This window comes from Hemicordylus capensis, chromosome 1 (genome assembly GCF_027244095.1).
Source record: "Hemicordylus capensis ecotype Gifberg chromosome 1, rHemCap1.1.pri, whole genome shotgun sequence".
Classification (NCBI taxonomy): Eukaryota; Metazoa; Chordata; class Lepidosauria; order Squamata; family Cordylidae; genus Hemicordylus; species Hemicordylus capensis.
In genome coordinates, this window is record NC_069657.1 from 453311358 (window position 1) to 453333135 (window position 21778).

The 21778-nt window shown below is 47.3% G+C and overlaps 1 protein-coding gene across 11 annotated transcripts in view; it reads right to left on the reverse strand.

Moving 5' to 3' along the window:
- Positions 1-1112: 1112 nt before the first annotated feature.
- The window catches only part of HMBOX1 (homeobox containing 1), a 163506-nt gene continuing 142840 nt past the window's right edge, over positions 1113-21778 (reverse strand). For 7 of the 11 annotated variants that reach the window (XM_053249006.1, XM_053249039.1, XM_053249029.1 and 4 more), the window contains 2 exons: positions 21551-21652; positions 1113-16067 (listed from right to left, as the gene is read on the reverse strand). In XM_053249006.1, coding sequence (XP_053104981.1) covers positions 15930-16067; positions 21551-21652 — 240 coding nt within the window. In that variant the 3' untranslated portion in view covers positions 1113-15929. The remainder of the gene's footprint in view (positions 16068-21550; positions 21653-21778) is intronic. The other 4 variants (XM_053249072.1, XM_053249064.1, XM_053249057.1 and 1 more) reach the window with 2 other exon arrangements.

Genomic DNA, 21778 nt, shown 5'->3' on the forward strand with positions numbered 1-21778 from the left:
AAAGATCTCCGGCAGCTGGGCTGAGATAAACCTTCTCCTTCTAGGATCTTGGAGCAGTGACTGCCAGTCACCGTAGTCTTGACTCAGCGGATAGCATTCAATTTTCCTATTCTTCTACTGCTCTGGTTTCCAAGATGCATGACAAGACATTCTCACTTGCTTACAAGGCTATAGTCAACTTGCTTGTGTGTTTAATGTGAAAAATCAAAGTTGCACTCCTCAAACTGAACCTGCTTCTACCCTCCTGTGGAATTAAGAACCCAGAAACAGCCCTGCTGGATCAGGCCCAAGGCCTATCTAGTCCAGCACCCTGTGTCACACAGTGGCCCACCAGATGCCTCTGAGAAGCCCTCAGGCAAGAGGTGAGAGCATGCCCTCTCTCTCCTGCTGTGGCTCCTCTCTACCTGGTATTAAGAGGCATAATGCTTCTGAGGCTGGACATGGCCCACAGCCACAAGACTATTGAGAGACAATAGTCCCCCTTAAAGCCATCCAAGCTAGTGGCCATCATCACATCCCATAGCAGAGAATTCCATTGGTTAACTATGCATTGTGTGAAAAAAATCTAGCACGCACACACATTTTGAGCAAATCTCACCTTGAACAAATTTAGCATTTGTGTTGAGTGAAGCCCTAATAGTTCTTAAATATGCAGTGGATATTAGCTTACATTCTTCACAGCGCCCCACCAATTCAACAGTGGGACGCAGATGCTTTTTCTGTGCTGCTTCAAAGCCCATCCATGCAGCTAGCAAGCCCAGAGAATCTCCATGGCTCATAAGAATTGCATAATCACTGCGACACTTTCCACTATCATCCCCAATGTCCAACATGAACAGGTCATAAATCTGGTCTTTGCCATTTCTGACAAACTGAAATTTCTCATAGAGCAGGTGCTCCACTTGAGGCAGCCTCTGCAGAGAACATGCACTTTCCTAAATCTTGGCACCTTAGGAGAGCTCCTCCTTGCTCCCTTCCCCACCCCCTCCCTAGGGCCACCCTTAGTAATTATGACAGCAGGAAACTTTCTCCTGCGTTATGATGCAGTTGTGTAACATGCAATGAACATGATGCCTTCCCACCCCGACACACACACTCAATAATTAAACACATTTTCAGTTATACATTTTTAATTTTCTAGTAGGTACAATACTAAAATAAACACAAATTAAAAAAAAGTTTTATTAAAACAAAACTGTACAAAAAAGCTGTTATACTACAATTTAGTTACAGAACAGTCTACTGTCCAAAAAGGCACTAATAATCCAGAATAGGAGATACAATGATACAGGACTCATTTTTTTAAAACTAGTTTTTAATCAATACAATAGAGCACTTGTTTCTCCCTTTCTCCATTCACGTACAGAAACAAGGACTTCTGCCACAGTCAGTACACATTGGTATAAATATGAGCCCTACATAGAAAGATGCAGCTTCGCTCCCTCCCTCCCTCCCCCCCCCAAAAGACAGGTTATGGGGTAGGGTTTCTTTTGTTATTTTTTCTTAATGGAGAAGAAAAAATAATGGGGTACATCTACACAGAGAGCCTTGTGGCACTTTGTAAAATTAGTGAACGAATTGACCGTGCCTGTGTGTGAAGACGCTGAGGCTCAGAAAGGTTACCTGACACACGCAAGGGTCTAGAACAGCATGGCGAGAGCGGCCGCTGCCATCCAGCGCAGCCCACGCTCAACTTCCTTATGGCGGCACACTCTGGCTTCGGGCAGAAGCTCTCAACAGAAAGTGCCTGGTGAGAACCACTTTGCACATTCCTTTGCAAGAACACACCACCCTGTTCCTACACATGCAAGAGTAGCATGGCAGGAAGACGATCAAGTTGGAACCCTCTTCCCTGTCATACTAGTTCTTCAAAATGAGGTTTCGACATGGCCGAATCACGAATTCCTCGTCTGCACACTGAGGTGGAAGAGCAGTTTTACCATGGCCTCCATTAGAGCTTTTTAAAAGATGCATTTCACGTGGGTACACATGAACCTTTTGTGTTACGTGTGAATGGAGAACTTACTCAAGGCACTGACCATTCTGTAATAAATTGTATTTCAGGATTCAGTCGCCATGGCCCCCCGTTTCCTCTAGTGGCTGGAGAGGATTCGTAGACACTTAAACTAGTTTTTGTTTAACAAAGGAACGAGGAGGAGGAGGAGGAGGAGGAGGAGGAGGAGGAGACCATGATGACCCCTTTAACAAAATGGATTTGGCCTCACGGCATCACCTATGGAACCAGTGGTACATCCCCATTTCTCTACTCTAACGGTTTGAGCAGTTTTGTACCTGGGTTCAATACAGTCAAGGGCGACTGTAGTAATTATTAACCTGGGAGATTTATCTTCAGTTTGAATTCCTTCTGACCTGTCGTTTGATATTAATGGGGATGTTCAATTTTCTGAAGAAGTTCCTGGTGGGGCAGCACTTACCCTAATTTTGAAATATAGGACCAAAGAAAGGGAGGAAGAGGAGAACTGGGGATGAGAGGTGGGGAACAAGGGAGGGAGAGCGAGAGACTGCAGCTTTTTCAGAAACAGTGTCATACGTATAGAAGACAAAGACAGGCATATGGATGTTAACAAAAATAAGTAGCAAAAGAAATTTGATTAAAAAAAATCCTCTTACATCATCCTATACTACATCCTCCTTCTGCTTAGCAGAAAATTGTACGTACACAAAAATACAAATACACAATTTTGTAGAACAGTCTGATTTTAATATATTTATATATATTTATATTTATATGAGTGGCAGGTTAGTTTATTATACGGAGCTTTTTGCACTTTTGGCTCATATGCAACAAGGCTTATAAATTCAGCTTTAGCTTTTCATTCAGGTTTTATTTATTTATTTTTTTCTTCCTTATATAGCTTTTTTAAAACAACTGTTTCGGGGTTTTTTTCCTTCACATTTAAAGCAGCATCCAATCTGCAATAGGGGTTGGTGGCAACAGCAAGGGGGTGGGGTGGACAGGGATAGGGTGGGGGTATACATTCCAGTGTTGTGTGTGTGTCTGTGTGTGTAAGTAGAAAATTAAAGTTTAAAAAAAAGAAGATTGTGGCTGCAGGACAGTGAGACACAGATTTACCTCTTGAGGTAGGCTGAACACAGTATGGCAGACAAACACACCCGTGACGGTGTGTGTTGCCACCACCATTAGTGGGCGAGAAGGGAACACGGAGACACAGGGGCCAGGCAATCCTGGCACTTCACTTAGAAAACGCACACACTCCGCTTGTCGTCAACAGGCTCTAGGACAACGCAGTTAGCGGTCACGGGATGGGCTGCGCTCAGATGCACATGGATGGCGGAAGGGGGAATGGTTCGTCGGTGGACACAAGCCGCACTGGCTTCCCAGTTCCCCATTAAGTCGCAGTGTTGAATGCCGCCACCACCCACCCAACACACACACACACATTCTGAAATGAAGGACACAGCCGCTCCCTCCTCTCCCTCACACACATTGCCAACGCTTTTCGATGCAAGGTATCTAGTCAAAGTAAAGCTGAACTGTTTCCCCTCCAACACAAACGTCGCATCTGAAGGGTGGGGGTGGAGAAGTAACTATGACATCCTTTCCTTTTTATTTTCCAAAGGGAGAGTCAAGAGCCACTGGCAACCCGACCCTTCTCCGCCATGGAAGGGGAGAGGCCACTGGAAGGCACTCGCTGTGACCCGCGTGGCTGGAGGAAAGCACCAAGTTGCTGCAGCCCGGGGCAGCCGTGTCTCCAACCCCCTCATCTCGGCCTGCCCTCCAGCCCCACAAGCTGCTCTATGAAATGTGCAGGGGCACAAGGGAGATTCTGGGCAGACCTGTGCAACACACCAGCACACATCTCCCCTAGGCCCAGTGGAGCTCCCAGCTGGAATATTGTGCTGCCTCCCAAAGAATCCAGAGTGTTCAGCAGGCATCAGGGCTGCACTGCAGGCTCCTTCTGCACTCAAGAACGCAGGCCCTAGCTACAACATGCACAACCGCCACACGGTCTAGGCATGGTGCAAACACATTTGCATTGCAACTTTTGCCATCAAAAAGCAGACTTCCCAGCAATCAAGACATTTGGTCATGAATACCAATGCTAAGTGTGCCCTTGATTCCGGATACCATCCCCGGGTACATGTAGCAACGTGTACAGCAACCCAGCATTTCAGCCTTCAAAGCTGCAAGACGGTCCCACTCGTTTCAGTGCGCCCTGCCTTGTTCCTCTTGCTCTGGGGTCTTCACACTAGTGACCATTAGTCATTAGTCAACGCGGACCCCAACCCAAGCTGGGCAAATGCTCCCTGTGCAGCCTCATCCAGAGACAGTGAGCCAGCCGGAAGCTCTAGTGATCTCAGCAAGGCTCAAGTCAGTCATGGTGACCTCATCCCAGTTATTCCAACGGCTGAGTGAGTTCTCTGCCTGGCGCCCAGGAGAGAGGCTGCCAGGCTGAGCACTCAGCACTCGACTAGACAGACCAGTGGCCCACCTCCCTAGAAGGCCACTTCAATCATTCACAAGCCCAACTCACTTTCTCTAGATGAGGCTTTAGTTGCTGGAAACTGGTTTGGTGAAGCTGGAAGGGTAGCTTACTGGAAACCTGTTGCTTCGCCATCACTAGGGTGAAATGCTGGCACCTCTGAAACCAATGCACCAGGTGAGAATTTACTCAACTGCAAACAGGGGTGGCGGTGGGGGGGATACTTTTCCTTACAGGAAATTGTTTGTTTAAATACCTATTAATTTTTGTTTAAATACCTATTTGTCTTTAGAAAAAAGATTAAACAAAACGTCTTCAAGACACTTTCAGACTTACAACAACCCAAGGACATCTAAAAATGGGCCTGACAAAATGGCATGTTTGGAAACCTGATTAAGGGTCCCAGTGGAAACGCCTTCCTAAGAGAAACGCCACGAAGACACACACACACACACCCCCACGGCAGCGAATGCAACCTGCTCTGCAGAAGCAGTTACTGAGATGGTATTAAATGCACGGAGGCAGAATCCTAAAGACAACCCTTCTATTTTTGGAATAGGGCCAATCCTATGAACCAACACAAAAGCAAGTCAATGGTCATGAGGTGGAGTTGCAATGCTTGCTGCTCTGCCCAGGATCGTGGCTATTTCCTTCGGTGTATGAACCTGCCTGAGATATTGTGACCGCAGGGGGAGCAGGGCTAGTGCTACGGTGCTGGCAACTGCCACCATCATCTGCCACAGCCACGCTGGCGCAGCTGAAATGTAACGGAGACACAGGACAGACCACAACTGGAGAAGGGCTGGAGCAGAGTCAAGACGTGGCTGGCATGCCGTCGCAGACATCCAGAATGGGGGTTGCATCGGAGGACTGCCCGTCCAGACCACCTCTCCTCACATCAGATCTGGGCAACCTCATCTCCCTCTCCCCACCCTCCGCCTGGAAAAGCAAAGCCTGCAACAAACTGTCTTGAGAAAGCTCCATTCTAAAAAGGGTCTCTAGAAACAGAATTCAAGTCAAGAGGAGCAAAGAGAGAGGCAGCGGAGGGGGCAGCCAGGACTTCTTCTGGCAGTGAGTTCACCGTCCAGGCTCCCGACTCCAAGTCCTGCACAGTGGGAGGTAGTGCACAAGGAAGAGCCGGGGGGCGGAGGCAGGGAAGAGCCAGCAACACCAGCGCCTCCAGTTCACGATCATGTCCAGTTACTCACGTAGGCACTTTTAGAGACGGACACTGAGCACGGAGAGCGCAACCATGCATCTGCTGAGGCACTCTGCAAGACTTGGAGAAGCCCGTCTGCCTTGGAGGTGAAGCTTCCCACCCGCAGCAACTGCTGAAGTTCACTTTTTGATGCTGACCTTACTCTCAAGAAGGGAAGCTTTCCTTCTCCCAGACCAGTGTCCTGGGGTGACCCCTCCTCACCTCGCATCTGACGGCCTGTTCTTCAAGGGAGACCACCCCTTCCAAAACATCACAAGCTAAAGACTGGGCTTGGGGCTTGGATTAGGATGAGAACTTCTTTGCAAAATGGCTTTCTGAAATCCACTTGGGACACCAAAGTATTTGTCTGGGTGCAAGGTCATTCTTTCCTTAACACAGAATGGGGTTTTGAAGATTCAGCAGGAATCCCAATAAGACAATTTGGCCTCATGGTTTCCAACAAAAGGCGACTTAGCTAGCCGGCCGGTAAGAACAGAGGGGCTCCTATGTGGCACCAATTGTTTCCCTCCACCAAAACCACCTAACTGAATCAGATCACACCCACCCACCCATGTGTGCTCAAGGTGTACAATTCCTGTCTAAAACAGGAGAGAACCCATCCCCTTGTAAGAAATCGCTATCTGAGTAAAGGTCGCTACCAGCAGTTTGCCTCTGTGTTATCTCTGGGCTTGTCCGCTGGTTCCAACGGCCAGCTCCAATGGCCAAATGACTCTAGTGGCCCACACACTGTGCAGTGAGTCACCGATCCAAACGAGATCAGTCTGTACTGCCTGGAAGAGCTTGCAGTCCAAGAGGAGGAGAGAGAGAGAACAAATGACGCAGGGAAGAGCTGGAAAGCCATATCCCTTTCTTTGAGTCCACTTTCACATCTTGGAACAGGAGAGGCCAACCTGAGGCAACCCTCGTCATCCCCAGCCAGAGCCAACGGCAGCTTTGACAATGGGGGTGGTAACTCAACAGCCACTGCAGAGCCTCAGGTGAGTCACCTCTGCTCTGGGCGAATCAAGCAAGCATTCGGAAGCAGCAGCCTTTTAGAAGAGGCTTCCGGTTGCTGTTAGGAAGGCAAAGGGGGCTGGAGAGCTATCAGGAGAGTGTTTGGCAAGCAGGTGGCTCAACGCCTTTTGCAGCCTGATCCTCTGCATGCTTACTCAGAAGTAGACCCCACTGAGTTCACGGAGCTTACTCCCACACCAGTGTGCATAAGACTGAAGTCTGAGAAGAATGTGTTGGAGAGTCAAAGTTCGTAGCCAGGAACTTGGACCTCTTATCATCAGAATGCAGCAATTTCTCCCCTCTCTTTGAACTGTTGGGGTCTAACTAGGACCCTATAAAAAGGATCTCACATGCCAAAAATATGGTATTACCATGAGACCTGAATAAAAAATTAATCAAGCCCAACTTCTGCAAACCCTGTAGGTAGCGAGGTTGAGGGATGTTGCTTGGGAAAACTGCATCTGAGAAATGGAGTCTATGTCCATGGAAACTCAAACAGCCACACAAAGGCTGTTACTCTCTCGAGTGCCACAGGGCCACCCCACTATCTGTCATTCCATAGCATTTCTTAGACAGGGAATTAAAATTGGCACCTTACTGACCCAAATCCATACATTCCCCAAATTTCGAACTTAAACTTTAGAAAAGAAATGATGGTCAAAAGCCATGCATTGAATCACAAATTAAATGTTTTGCAGGAAACTATTACTAACCTAGATAAAGCCTCAGTTATTAATATGTAACTTTACAAGATCTGACAAAATTGGTATTTGTTTGGAAACAGCATAGGATATAGGTGCTGCACAGCTGTTAGTAAACAAAAGGTTCGGCTACTAAGACCAGCCAGAACTTGGTGGATCCTTGTCCAAGTTCCACAACCTGAGGCAAGAATAGTTGTGGAAGCTCTTTCACAAAACACCAGATTGTTCCTGTTGCTAAACAGGCAATTTGGATATCGGCTAAAATTATTTTCCACACAGACAAAATGAAGCAACTGAAATAGTGAATTAATTCAATTAAAGAGAACATAGAAAACTAAATGGATTCAGAAAACCAGTTTTATCACCAAGGATTTTTGGGTGGGTTGTTTTTGTTTTGTTTTTACGGAAAGGATGAGTGCATTCAGAACTTGACCTCAATTCATTTCATAAACAAAAATGGCGCAAGGGTTACAGATCCTGAGTGGCTGTGCTGGCACATAAAGAAAAGCACGTGCAGGTGCAGGGTCAGGAGTGGGATCTATTATGAATCCAAAAGATTTCACTCCAGTCATGTAATAAACACATTTTTTGGATCCAATATAGAGGAGACATCCAGCCATTCACTAAAAGAGTGCAATTTCATGGCCTTGCACCAACTCGACCCAATCAGTTACCTTCCGCCCCCCTTTCTAAACAGCAAAGTGTCAGAAAAATGGGATGGAGCTGCAGGTAAATATTTCAGCTTGCCTTCAAAGGATGGATAAAAAGAAAGGGTCAACTAACTGGCAAAGGTTGACACACGTCTGCAGAGACTAATGACCTTACTTTGCCCTCAGGGCTTCCCACTTATGCACGAGGAGCTGCCAAGATCCGTTCCACCACCCCACTTAGAAGCACTCCACAAATCAAAAAACATGGTTGCACCCTTTTAATTTCAGCTGTTCATTTGAAAATTTCAAAACTAGCTTGGATAACCCACAGTTGTGTGGTAGCCACAGGCAGAGATGCTCAAATTTTGCCCTGTATATTCACCCCGCCATCTGAACTCAACACCAATTAAAAGTCAAATCCTGCCACAAGAAACCCCCCGGCCGCTCTCAAAACCCCTCCACCCAGCTCGACCAACTTCACGCTCAAGGTCTGTGCTCCATGGTGGGGCAGATGCCGGGCTCAGCCTTGAACCAAGCAAGCCAGGCCAGTCTCTTCTGAATCTATTTCAACCTTAAGGAGGTCGGTGCATAAGAGGGGAGAGAGAGGGTAGGCGGACCCAGGATAACACCTTGCTAAAGCAACTGTGTCTACACAAAAACCTGAGAAAAATAAAGAGTCTAAGGGAGAGGGACATGCTTTTCTCAATGGCGGCCCCTAGTGGTTTAAGAACCTGAGTAAATATCCTAAATTGGAATATATATATATATATATATATATATATTATAATAATAAAAGAAACATCCTAATTCAATCTGCCTAAAGTCAGTCAAGACTAAGTCCCACTGGAAGAAACAGGACTTAAGCTAGTCATTTCTAATTTGTTCCATTGATTTCAGTGGGCCTTGATCATGGTTCACTTTAGCTGGGTGGAGGTCCAGATCTCTTGGCCTGATGTTTGCTGAGAAGGGCAAAATGTAGGGCCCCAAACCTGCAATTGTTCAGGAATGCAGATGCAGAAAGGGGCTCTCCCACCTGCAAGAGCTGTTCCATTCATTTCAATGGTGCTGGCAGAAACGTGCACATTTCTTTGGAGCTGCTCCCTCCACTGAAATCAATGCGGTAGTCCATGCACAAAAGCCACATATGCGCATCAAAGCATACATGGGGCACTAGATCAGCCCAAACAAGACCCCAATCCTCTTCTTGACCTTACTGGACAGGTATTTCCAATCTCCATGATGTTTCCAATCTCTCATGATACCATGACAGGTATTTCCAATCTCCAGTTCTCTTCTTCTCACCAATACAAGTTATTGCCAACATTCCAGATGCTAAAATGAACGTTTAACTTCAGGGAATACACAGTCCTGGACAGACTCTTGTGAGTGTAGCAGCTTTTGCTTTAATAGGACTAACAAACATTGAAATGGTAAGCAAGAAGCCAGCCTCTGTGTGATCCAGCTAATATAGCACAATGAGGGAACATGCCAACCCAAAATTGTAACAGCACTGGGGGAAAGCGGGCATAGCTGATGGGAGATGCCGCTCACACTGTTATCAAGGCAAGGTCTGCCGACATAGGCGGATGTCAATAGTTCACACAAATCAACATTTATTGCCAAAGAACCGAACACCAATCACTGAAAAGAACAGGAAGTCATACAGGGTGCAAAAAATTGCACTAGGGAGCCCTTTTCTAAAGATGAAAATGGAAGATACTCCTAGTAAGAAATCTCACATCCGCTGATCATCTTCCAAGAAACTTGGACCTCTATAGCATCACTCCCTCAGAAAAAGGCAAGAATGAGTGAATGCAAGATTGTATTTCTAATGCACATTGGTAAGAGATGCAGGTTAAGCATCAATGTGAATTATTCTGGAGAATATGGCAAGTTGCTCTTCATTTACTTGATCTAAAAGAGAGGAAGACCAGTACCCCAGATCCAACCCTCATTCAGTTCAGAATACTGAAAGCTGTCTCAGTCCAAACATTACCCTAAACAAGTGAGAAATCAGACATCTTGGATACCCCCAAATTAAGAATCATCACAATTCTACAAGAACATCAGCAATACCACAGTCATTTCATAGAACCATAGAGTTGGGAGGTACTGAAAGGCCACACTTCTGCACCACACTACAGATTAACAAACGGAAGCTAGACTAGGAGTGCAACACGAGATGAAAGTTGACATGGTTGAAGGGTCAGGTCAAAGAGACTGAAGTGATTTACATGTTGTACTCCTTGCTCATGCGTTAGCCAAAATCCTTTCATTAGCAATGAGTTTACAAAAACCCTCAGCCATCCCCATTACCGTTAAATGCATCAGACACTCAATAAATGCATCAGGATAATAGTGAAGCTATCCTCTTGCCCATATAGAAAAAATGCATGATAAAAGTTCTTGTTGGAGATCCAGCAATCTGGAAAGAGAGACTATGCTGGGATAAATATCAGTCACCCCATAGTTCCAATTCACAACCTTCAGCTCCGATTTGATTCACCACCCTGTCCTTTTACTGCTCTATAAACATAGCAGCAAGTACCAAAGCAGGGATTCTCAAAACTTGGGTTCTCAGAAGTTTTTGGGCTACAACTCCCATTATCCTGAGCCACAGATGATGGTGGAAGCTGTAGTCCATCTGGGACCCAAGGTTGAGAAACCCTGTGCCAAAAGGTGGCTGGACCATTTCATTGTTTTTTCATCTCGCACCCTAAATTGCTTGCAGGAATCGTGCATTTTAGTGGTGCTGTGGTCAGAGCTGAGCTCAGCAATTCTCTGCCTTGTGGATGGGACTCCTTTCTTGCTCAAAATTCGGGGCGGGGGGGTTGGGGACTCCCATTCATCAGCATTCTGAGCAACTGACGGGACAGGAAAGGCACGGGGACACTCTCTTGGGAGAAGGGAGGAGGAGGAAAAGAAGCCAGGACAGCAGCTGCCCCATGGATAAAGATAAGGGCATGGTGGAAAGATATGGGATATTCTAGACAGTCATGCTCTGTTCTTGCGGGATCTTATCATTTGATAGGGGTGAGGGTGCCCATCAAGGGAAGACAGTGGTCACCTTCCGACGGAAAAGTCCCCTGACTGTTACAAAATGTAATGGTTCTATGAGCATGCTTGAGGACAGGTGGCCACACGCAAGCAGTTGAGTGGGCAACTCCATCAGACCTGTTGTGCCGTCATATTGTGGAGAGTCTCCACCAGATAGCAACTCAAAGTTTCTCCCTTGTGGAGAACACTGCTGTGGAGATCTACCGATAGCCTGGTATGGGCACAATCCAAAGGAAGATAATTGTCTCTAAATTTGCCTTGAAATCAATAGAATTTGAGTACTTTGATGTGTGCTTAAGATGCCATTGATTTCAATTTGCTTTGGGTGGTGTCCAGTGGCTTAACGGGAAGTTGCTTCAAAACCACCACAGCAACACTGTCCGCCAAGCTCAAGTGCAGGCCCTGGGACCCTGCGCTCTTCACTCCGTAACAAGATCTCGCTCCCTTGTTTTAGGTGCTCGGCAACAAAGGCTTCTGCAAAGACCACTTCCTGAACCACTACTGCTTCAGTTCCAACAATGTGTCCACAGTCGACTTTCGCCAAAAACCACCCGCAAAAGCAGTGAAATGTCAGCTACACCAGATCACGGCTCTTCTTTCATAAATCAGAAGGAAAAAAATGCTAACTTATCCACAGAAAAGAAGGGGTAAACTGCAGGAGAGTGAATGCTCCACAGTTGCACTGTTTGTGCAAGCAGGCCCGTTGGGCAAGCAATTTTCTTTTCCTTTCGTGAAAGTTGGCTGCCAGAGTATTGTTGAAACCAACTCCCCCCCCAAAATGCAAAGGCCCAAAGGAAGAGCAGTGATAGGCCCCACACAGAGCAGCCACTGATTAAAATGCCCTTGCCATCAGAAATTGTTGCTACTTGCTTGTCAGCTCAGTGTGCGTCTGCCACACGAATGAGGAGGCAAAATGCCTCAAGAACAGCTACATTTTGCTGGGTCTCTCCCCTGCACATGCACACCCAGATCCCCCGTCTCTTTGTCCCCTGGCACTTCAAGATGCACACTAGCTCATGCACATGGCAAAGAGAGATTCTCTCTGCAGCTGCAAACTAACCTCACTAATCCCTGACACTAAGGCTGAAGCTCTGGACAGACAAACCGGGCAGAAGACAACCAGTGTCCAATGAATCCACAAGAGGAAAATGGGCCTATGACACTCCGTCACCATCACCATCTAAGGAGCAGAGACAAAAGGGGGCAGTCAGATAGTCAGCTGAGAAGCTGAAGCCATCATGATGTGGCTGCCAGACTGTTTGGGCGAGGGCTCTCCAAGAGAGCGTGAATGTCGGTCAACCCCTCCTCAGTGTTCCTTGGAAATGTAAGAGGAGGAGCTGCACCAGAGATGCACTGCCTCAGCTGTCCAACTGTCACCTGAAGAGAGAAAGATGGCACCTGCTCCAAAAGGTGGCATTCCACTGCTGCTTGGCTGCTGATGCATACACGCATTGGCCACTTCTCCAAGAATCACAGTCTCACGCGCTCATCTAATCCTCTCCACCCAGAAGAACAAGTCCCTGCAAATTGTGGGATACAATGGCATCCTGGCAGAACATGAGCAGGACGACCACCAGACTACTGTGGGGTAGCATGTCCTGAAGCCCACCCGCTCCAGGTTTTATTCCCTCTCAAAGTGCTCAAGAGCAATGCAGGGCAACCAAAACAAGGGTGGCAGATGGCATTTCTTGGCATGGCAGAACCACCCAAGGCAGGCGACAGGGGACAGAGCAAGCCAACCTCTTCTAAGATGGTCCCTCCACTGAAGACACAGCCTTCACTCCAGCCCATTTCAACACTACAGCTTTTACAATTCTGCATTTCTCTCTATTTTTCTGTGTGCAGCTCAAAGAAGCGAGGAGGATAAGACGAACATTAAAAACAGGCCACAAATAATCTGTTTCATGTGTTGAAAACACATGGAGCATCCATGACGTCAATTTGTGGAACCATGCGCAGCAGACAGGATTTACGGGTGCACATGCGATTCAGCACGGAGAGACTGAATGAGGAGGACCACAATCCAATGGGAACATCTTCTGTGCAAATGCCACAGACAGGACTGGGAGGTCACAAGGAAGAGTGCCATTCACTCATGCACCAGGTACAACCTGCCATGAATTCCTCACAAACAGAACTTGTGCAGGCAAAAGAATTAGTCTTGCCCGCATCCAGGGCCTTTCCGTGGGAGATGTTCCCTGCCCAAACTATGCCCAAGACGTATTATGGGACAACTCTGGAACAGGAGTTTACATTGCTTTATTTGGGACTTATCTCAATGACACATTAACAAAAAAATAGCAGAATACAAATATATATTTATTTATTCATTTAAGAAAAAAGTAACCAAAGTGCTACATTTGATCAAGGAGCGGGGGTGGAAATAACCTCAATTAGTTTTTGCTATTTCAAAGTGAATTCACACGCATATTGTCCGTTTTAATCACCCAATCCTTTCCCCCGGATCGCCTTGTCTGAATCCAAGCGCATATTGCTGTGGTTGTGAACCTGGGGTGCCCAGACGTTGCTGGGTGACAACTTCAGTGGCTGAAGGCTATTATAGCTGAGGATGGTGGGGGTTGTAGTCCACCAATATCCGGGGAACTAAGACCCTGGCATGACGGATGTGGTGACCCATGAAAGTCAGTAGAGAAAAACAAAAACTAAGTAGGCTTCCACAGTGGGAGCAAGTGATCACGTAACTGAAGACATCCTGCCAAATCTCTGCCTCGCGAGCGCTAATCACATGGTATGAATCATACAAGTGTTCCGTGTACAGCAGTACAGATCTGGACACCAGTAGAGTTATTCACACATTAAGCTGAACGCAGGGACAGATTAATACACTTCCCATCTGTACCATGCATTGGAGGGGCCTGTATCCAGGTTCCGGTTTAAAATGAACACAGGTACAGCCGTTCACACAAAAACATGTACAAGTGTACGACATAATACCTAAACAGGACTATGGTACTATGATCCTGCTTTTTAAGTATGGCTTCCAATTATTAGCTGGCCTGCCCAGATTAGCACAGCCTTCTGGCTTCCTGAACAAGTACGGAACAAAAGAAACACACAAGAGCATTTGCACCCAACCGTCTCCAGAGAGAACACATCCCAATCTCTTGCGGGTCCAACATGTTATGCCACGGGGGAACCAATTGCACAGAAAACATGCCACTATTCGGCACACCCTGTGCTGTGCGCAGACTGAAGTTCATACGTGGGTTAGGAAACATTGTGTTGATGCACATCTTTTTCTGGGGCCCTGCTGGGAAGCAATGATTGAGCCCGAAAGCAACACATTCATGGAGGGTGGGGTGAGGGGGGGGGGAGAAGAAGAGGTCAACCTTTACACGACTCTCAAGCAGAATTTCTCAAATTTCAGACAGCTGAGGCAGGATCCCAACTGTAGGCCCACAGCACACTGACACCAGAAAAGAGGTATACTGAGGACCACACTAGACGGCATGCCTATGGTGTGATGGGGTCCCGAGTCTCTGCTTTTTGAAATGTAAACAAATAGCAGCCATGCAGGGACTCCGGGGATGCCAATCGGGGGTTTCCTCTTTGCCAAACAGCTGCCTGAGTGACAGGAGGCAAAAATATGGATCAGGACCAGAGCAGGCGCAAAGGGTGAAACCCCTCTGCCCACTGCTGTGGCCCCAGTCTGAACCAGGGTCCAACATGGCTGCGATTTACATTTCACCTACATACGCAGGGCCTTGTTACAGAACAGGCATACTATCCAATTGGGCTCTTACAGCATGTAAAAGGGACACCTCCTCAGAGAAGCCTGCCCAGGGTCTCTGCTTGCTTCTCCACTCCAGACATGCCTCCCCTGAGGGTGGGGGACTCTGCTGGGTCTTTACATTGGAGGTGACGGAATCGTTCAGTCACACCCCAATTCCGAGAGCCAGCGTGACTCCTCCCCCAAAATGGGGGCTAACGTGGGATGGCCAGAACAGTCGGTCTTTCAGACACCCAGCAGGGACATTCTTCTGCAGGTGGAAACTTTGGGCTCCTGCAGAGGACTTGGAGATGTTCTGTTATTAGCTTTATGTCATTGGCCACACAGCTTGCAGGAAAAGAGGACAGCCATGTTGAGTGCCTGAGGAATGGACGCCAACTCAAAATGTCTTGGTGGATGTCCCTCCTTTCCCCCCAACATTCAGGCCCCAGCACTGACCACAACAAAAAGCAGCACAGAGCATGCTGTGGAGTGGCCAAGAGGGGCACAGCTGGTTGGCACCTGGAAACTGACATCGAGCCAACACAGAGCTCTGCTTCACCACCCCACCATTCTCTGCCAGACCTCCCAAGATGGCAGCCACTGTTCTGGGAACACCACCTCCGTTGGTCGTCTTTTGGTCTTGAAACACAGGGAGCAGTAACACCATATGTTTGAAAGGTAATCCAATATATTATATATGTATATTTATATATATATATATGTATGTATTTTCAAAGTAGGTTTAGCCTAAGGCTTGGGATCGAGGTTTGCCTACGACACCTGGAAGCACGTTCATGGAATGCAAAAACAGAGCAGCAAAGGTTTTTGTCTAGCCGTGGGGAGGAGGGGTGCCGGGAGAGGGAGGTCAGTTGGTCGGTTTGGTTAATTAGTCAACTGGGAGTTAATACTGAGAGTTTATACGCAGAGTCAGAGGGCACCAAGCCATCTTCACAGGACAAGACCCTAAACGGCTAACTGGACATACAAGAGACTGCAAAGTTATATGGTAAGAAGAACACATATTAGGGGGACCAGGAAAAGGCTGCTAAGGTGCTACGTCTAAAACTAAGTTACTTTCTCGGCTCAGAGCCCTCCCCCTCCGGCGTTTCATCAGTCGTCGTCCAGGGCCTCTGTTTTGATCTCACTGGTTCCTTGCCGGGCCAGTGCCAGGATGGTGTGGTTGACCGCTGCCATCTCCACAGCTAGCGAGATCGGGTCTTGGTGGTCGCTATGGCTCGTGCTGTCATCCTGCGCAAGCAGAGGGAGGAAAAGAAAGGAGGGGAGGGAAACATCATTCAGCGGTTTTGAAATATTCACTGGAATGCTATGAAAAGTAAACAACAACAACAACAGTCTTGTGCAAGAAACCAAAAGGCAGCAAATGAGGTTTTCATTCAAGGGATGGAGATTGCAAAGAGTCCTATTTTCTTAAAGTTGAGAGCACATGCTGATCAGGCATTGGTGGGAGGCAAAATGGCAAGTGGGGAGGGGTGCAGAGAGAACCACAGCTTCAGAAGAATGAAAGAGAAAAGAGAGGCCCCCCTGGAAGGCACAACTACCCCAAAGGTTATGCTCAGACCTTACGACAACCCACCTACGGGCAACCCTTTGGGGATTCTGCCCTGTTCCTAACCTCCACTCCCAATCCAAGTTCTGCATTAAGGAGAGTCCCAGTTGCCCACAAACAGAAGGCGGACATTCCAGAAGCAGACGACCATCTCCACGTGCAACAAAATAGGGCGAGTTCCCACAATTTACCGAACCAGGGGTGCAAGATTTGCCTCACCTCTTAAGGAATTTGGAAAATATATATATTCATATTTGCAAAGTGATGGGTGCCAGTTATTCATGGTTCCTTCTCCTAAAGAGGCCTGACATTTACAGTGGGTGCAACATTCACAAATCAAAATAAATTAAAATAAGAAATTATGCTTCAATCCAATCCCAGGTGGGCAAGTTAATATTAGTGAGGAAGACTGTTTGGCGTGGGAGTAGTTACACTAAACCCATCTGGAAAAAATAATTATATTAAAATCTGATGCTGTTTTTGTTCTGAATGCAGCATTACCCACTGTTTTATTCTGCAGTGCATAAAACCAGCCTTTCAGTTGTTGCTGCTGTTGGTGAACAACTAGGATCCGAAAGCCTTGGGGATCTACTGCAATTCACCACAGATCTGCTAGTAGATCCCAATGTACCTTCTTCTCCTCCCTGCTCTAAACACAATGAGGACTAGGAGCATGCAAAGGCTCGAGTTGGCTTTTACAAACATCTTCAAAGATGTAGGCCAGAGATTCTTTGATCAATCCATGTGGTGGCAGTGATGCTTTTCACTTTTCTCACCTACCCCACCCCACTCCCGACACATAGTGATGTTTACAGCACCTTGTACAAAGAAAACAAGAAAGGTTTAATCACACCTAGGAGAACACACCTAATGGTACAATGGGGAAATGACTTGGCTAGCAAGCCAGGGGTTGCCGGTTCAAATCCCCACTGGTATGTTTCCCAGACTACGGGAAACACCTATAACGGGCAGCAGCAGGTGCGTAGCAAGGTTGGAGTGGGCCTGGAGACGGGATTTTAAATTGGGCCCCTCACTGCTGATTAACAAAGGAGACTTTCAAGCAATCCTATGTATGTTTTGTCATAAATCCAGTACAATTTGCTTCCAGGTAAGTGTGTAGAGAATTGCAGCCTTAGGCAGCAAATCTAACCACATTTAGCTGAAACCTAAAGGACTTTGTAATTTTTTGTCGCGAAACAAGCCACTTATAGGACTTTTAAAAGGTTTTTTAATTTAAAAAATATTAAAAACCAACAATTTGTCCAATCTACTTCAATTGAAATATACATATTCCTCCCACATCTCTTGGCTCAAAACCAAAGCCCTATGCCCAGTCATTCCAGGTGATCTATAGGTTGGGGCTGAAATGGGGTTGTTTTTTTATGAAGGCAAAGGGCAGATTCTTCCATATCAGGGTGGGACTTCTTTTTAAAAAATAGTGTTTTTAAAAATTAAAAAAAAAATTAAAACCAGCAAATTCCTCAATCTCTGAATTAAATATTCAGAGTCATTTCAATCTGCTCTACATCCCCCCCACCTTATACTGTTATTTATTATTATTTCTTGTTTACACAGTCAGACAGGTGTTATTGGCTGGTTTGTTTTATCCAGACATCGAGTCCTTCCCAAGGATCTGGGATGGCTGAATTTTATCATCATCATCATCATCATCATCATTTACATTTATATCCCGCTCTTCCTCCAAGGAGCCCAGAGCGGTGTACTACACACTGGAGTTTCTCTTTTTAAAGCTCTATGGCAAGCAATCCCTAAATATCGGGGGGGGGGGGGGAGAATAACCACAAAAAGAAAATCACATCCTACCTCCATTACTAAGCCTGAGGTGTCAAAAGCTGGGCAGAGCTGTGGTGGGCAAGGACAGCCAGCACTGCCCCCCCGCCTCCCTAGCTCCTCCCTCCCTCCCTTCCTTCCTCCCTTGCCGCCTGCCTGCTGGCACTCAGGCTCCAGCTTCAGGGAGGCCGGTACGGAGGCCTCTCTGGAATCCCTGCCCACCCGCCAAACAGCTGGGAGGCGGAGACTGAAGGGGCTGCAGCAGCTTCCAGGCTGCTTTGCTCCCCTGGTCAGAGCAGGAGGACTAGCAGGAGAGGGGGCCAGCAGGCAAGGCAAGGGGGACTGGCTAAGGGGCCTTGGGGGCAGGCCCTGTTGGCCTAGAGACATTTGTCTCCCCCTTGCCCAATGGAACTTACGCCCCTGGGCAGCAGCAATATAGGAAGATACTGAAAGGCATCGTCTCATACTGTGTAGGAGATGGCAATGGTAAACCCCTCCTGTGTTCTGCCAAAGACAACCACAGGGCTCTGTGGTCACCAGGAGTCGACAATGACTCAACGGCACACTTTAGCTTTAGGGGAACACAAACAGGTTCTCTCTACTAAAACCATTTCTGTCACCTTCCTAGTCAGTTTCACTCTGAACATTCAGCACACCCACTGATTTCCACAGCTTTGTGTACAATGTAAAATAAGAACCCAGGAGAGTGGATTACTTCCACTACATAACCACACAGATCTCCAAGCACTGTGCTACCACAATAACCAGCTGCACTGGGACATATTCAACAAAGGCAACAAGTTCTCTAATAAAGATGAGAGGAAGCATCCTCAGCTTTTTTCTAAAAGCCTAATTTACTTTTTGGTTTGAGAAGACCAGATGAACAGCAGTTGTTGGAATTAGCATGGGAATTGGGGAGGGGTGTGTGAGGACGCTTCACAGCCCTTAAATTAACTTAGCTGTGGCAAGATCTTTAACAATGAATTGAATTAAAGCTATGTTTAGATTTGCAAAGAATCTAAGGCGGGCCTCTCAAACTGAGGTCCCCTGATGTTGTTGGACTACAAGTCTCATCAGCCCCAAGGCCACTGTGGCAGGGGCTGATGGGACTTGTAGTCCAACATCTGGGGACCCCAGTTTGAGAGTCCCTGATCGAAGGGATCAAAATGCTGCCTGGAAAGACAAGACAGGTCAGAAAGATGCTCAGCAGCCCTTGGCAATTCTGCTACCCTTTGGCTGTCTTTCACACTGAAATACAATTGGGGTTGGAGGACTCTAAAGGGAAGGCTTTAAATTTTACCCCAGCTGGGTGAAATATGCTCTCCAGAACATTTGGATCACACACAAAAGCTTTTGAAAACATACAGAAGCTCTAATTTCCCGGTCCCAGTTAGAAACAATAGCTGATTTGGTTGGCCAGAAGCAAATTCACCATTTGGGTATATAGCCGAGTCCATCATAAGTTGGTCATTCGTTGCATTCCGCTCTCAAGAATGCCCTATTTTAAAGGCTCAAGGCAGAGAACAAGAATTTAAAACAGAAATCATCAGCTTGGTCCACCAATCTCATTTTATTTATTTATAAAAAAACATTTGAGTTGCCATTCCAGTTAAAAGTGCTCAGGGCGACACAGATACAGTATATATCAAAATAGAGGGCTCCATCTTCTGGTGAGCTTCTGTTGGCCTCCCCTGCTCACGTCACTGAAGGACGGAGGGGATAGCCCTGCGAACCAAAGTCAACCTGATTCCAAGGTGGGGGCCGTAAAGCTTACATTGCCCACCCCCAGTTAGGACTACTAAGGCAGACTTGATTTTCACACCATACTGAAGGCTGGTTCACCGAACAACCGACCACACTGAGAGGAGACCATGATTGACTAGCTAGGCATACAGTGAGGCAGTCCCTTTAGCAATATTCACCATGGCTTGGACCGCGACTGTGAATGGTGCTGGTTCCATTGCATGCACAGGGTGGCATAACTTGGCTCCTGAGAAGAGCTCCAGCAGCCCAGCTATGTGCCCTGTGAAAGCAGCCGCATAACAGGAGTGCTCAGCCGGCTGAGATTTCTGCAGGCACCACAGGCAGAGGAGGCTGGAGAAGATTGCAAACACGCATGTGGTGAAATGGGGGCTGGGGGCTGCCGCCCTCCCTTGTTTAGCGCCCCTTAGGGTTAATTCCCCCCCCCCGGAGTTGAGAGGGGCAGGAGCAGAGAAGATCAGCTGGGAGAGATAAGATCAGCTGGGTGATTTCTTCCATCACTCCAGCTTCCTCTGGCGATGGGTGGGAGAACATGCGGGAGTCTCAGCAGGCTTTGCACTCACACGGCAGGGCAGTTTCCACATAGCCAGGCTCAGGGTTAGTGACACCGTGAGAGAATATGTGGCAAATAAATCAAAGCCTAGTAACATCCACCTTAAGAGTCACAAGTACGTGGTGCAAAGAGACACCCCCCCACCCCACCCCACTTGCATGGGCTGGGCCTAAAGTGCACTGTGGTCATGTCAACCTGTGGCCTCTATCAACAGGTCACCCCACAGAAGACTGCAGCAAGAGGGATAGGATGGGATCCTCAAATGATGAGTCAAGCTGCCGTATTACTAAGTTATGGCAAATGCATTCATTCCTTGGGGAGAGGAGCATGCATCTTTGCATTCGTTGCACTGGAGAAAAAGGAAACCTGTACATTTCTGTGCTATAAGCAGGGCTGTGTGTTCTATGCCAAAAGTGCAATTCAAAAGTCTGCGCAGAGAAAGATGCCAAGTTCAGCACTCAGAAGACATTCTGAATGCAAAGTAAATCTGAATACATTCATGGAGATTGCATCATTCATTACTCCCCTTCCAAGTTTCATATTCTAAACAGAATTTGGAATCTTTTGGCAAGGAATGGGGTAACCGAGACGGAGCGGAGATCAAGGCTGATAGCCAATGGAAGCAGAGGACAGTGGAGACCCCTTGTAGGAGAACTGGAGGAAGCTGAGCGATCAGGACGGCTCCAGTTACATGAAGGGGGAGGCGAGGCCTGGAGTTGTCCAACGCCCCCGCTGCTGTCCAGTGAAAAGCACCACTAGAATCACGACACCTGCCCGTAACAATCTCTCTTGGGTTGAGAAAGGTGTCCTTAACCCATCCACATCCCCCCAGCTTCCACCTCCCTCCGTTTATCTGTGAGGAGGCAAAAGGCTTGTTGGAAAAAAGCACACCGGAGGAGGGCAGATTCTCGTAGGATACACACAGCTCTGGTTACAAGGGCACGTGGGGGGTCAGACAGACACGGGGTCACTATGCATGGTGGTGCAGTCTGGAGAGAGAGAGAGAGTTCGTCATGCCCTGGCATTTTTCAAACTGGTGCGAACAGAGTGTCAACTTGCTTGTTTCGAGCAGATCCTCCTGTCTTCTTCTAACTTCTCTGCTTCTCTGCCTCCCTCTGTACATCGTCCCTCCTCCTCCCCATTGCGTACTTGCCAAGTGTCCTGTTGTATGACAATAAATCCATGTGGGTGAAGGCTGGTCCAATCGGGGAGGGGGCAGCTGAGCTTTCCCGCCTTCCCCCATTATGCGACAGTATAAAAAAATCCAAGTTATTTCAGGACACTGAG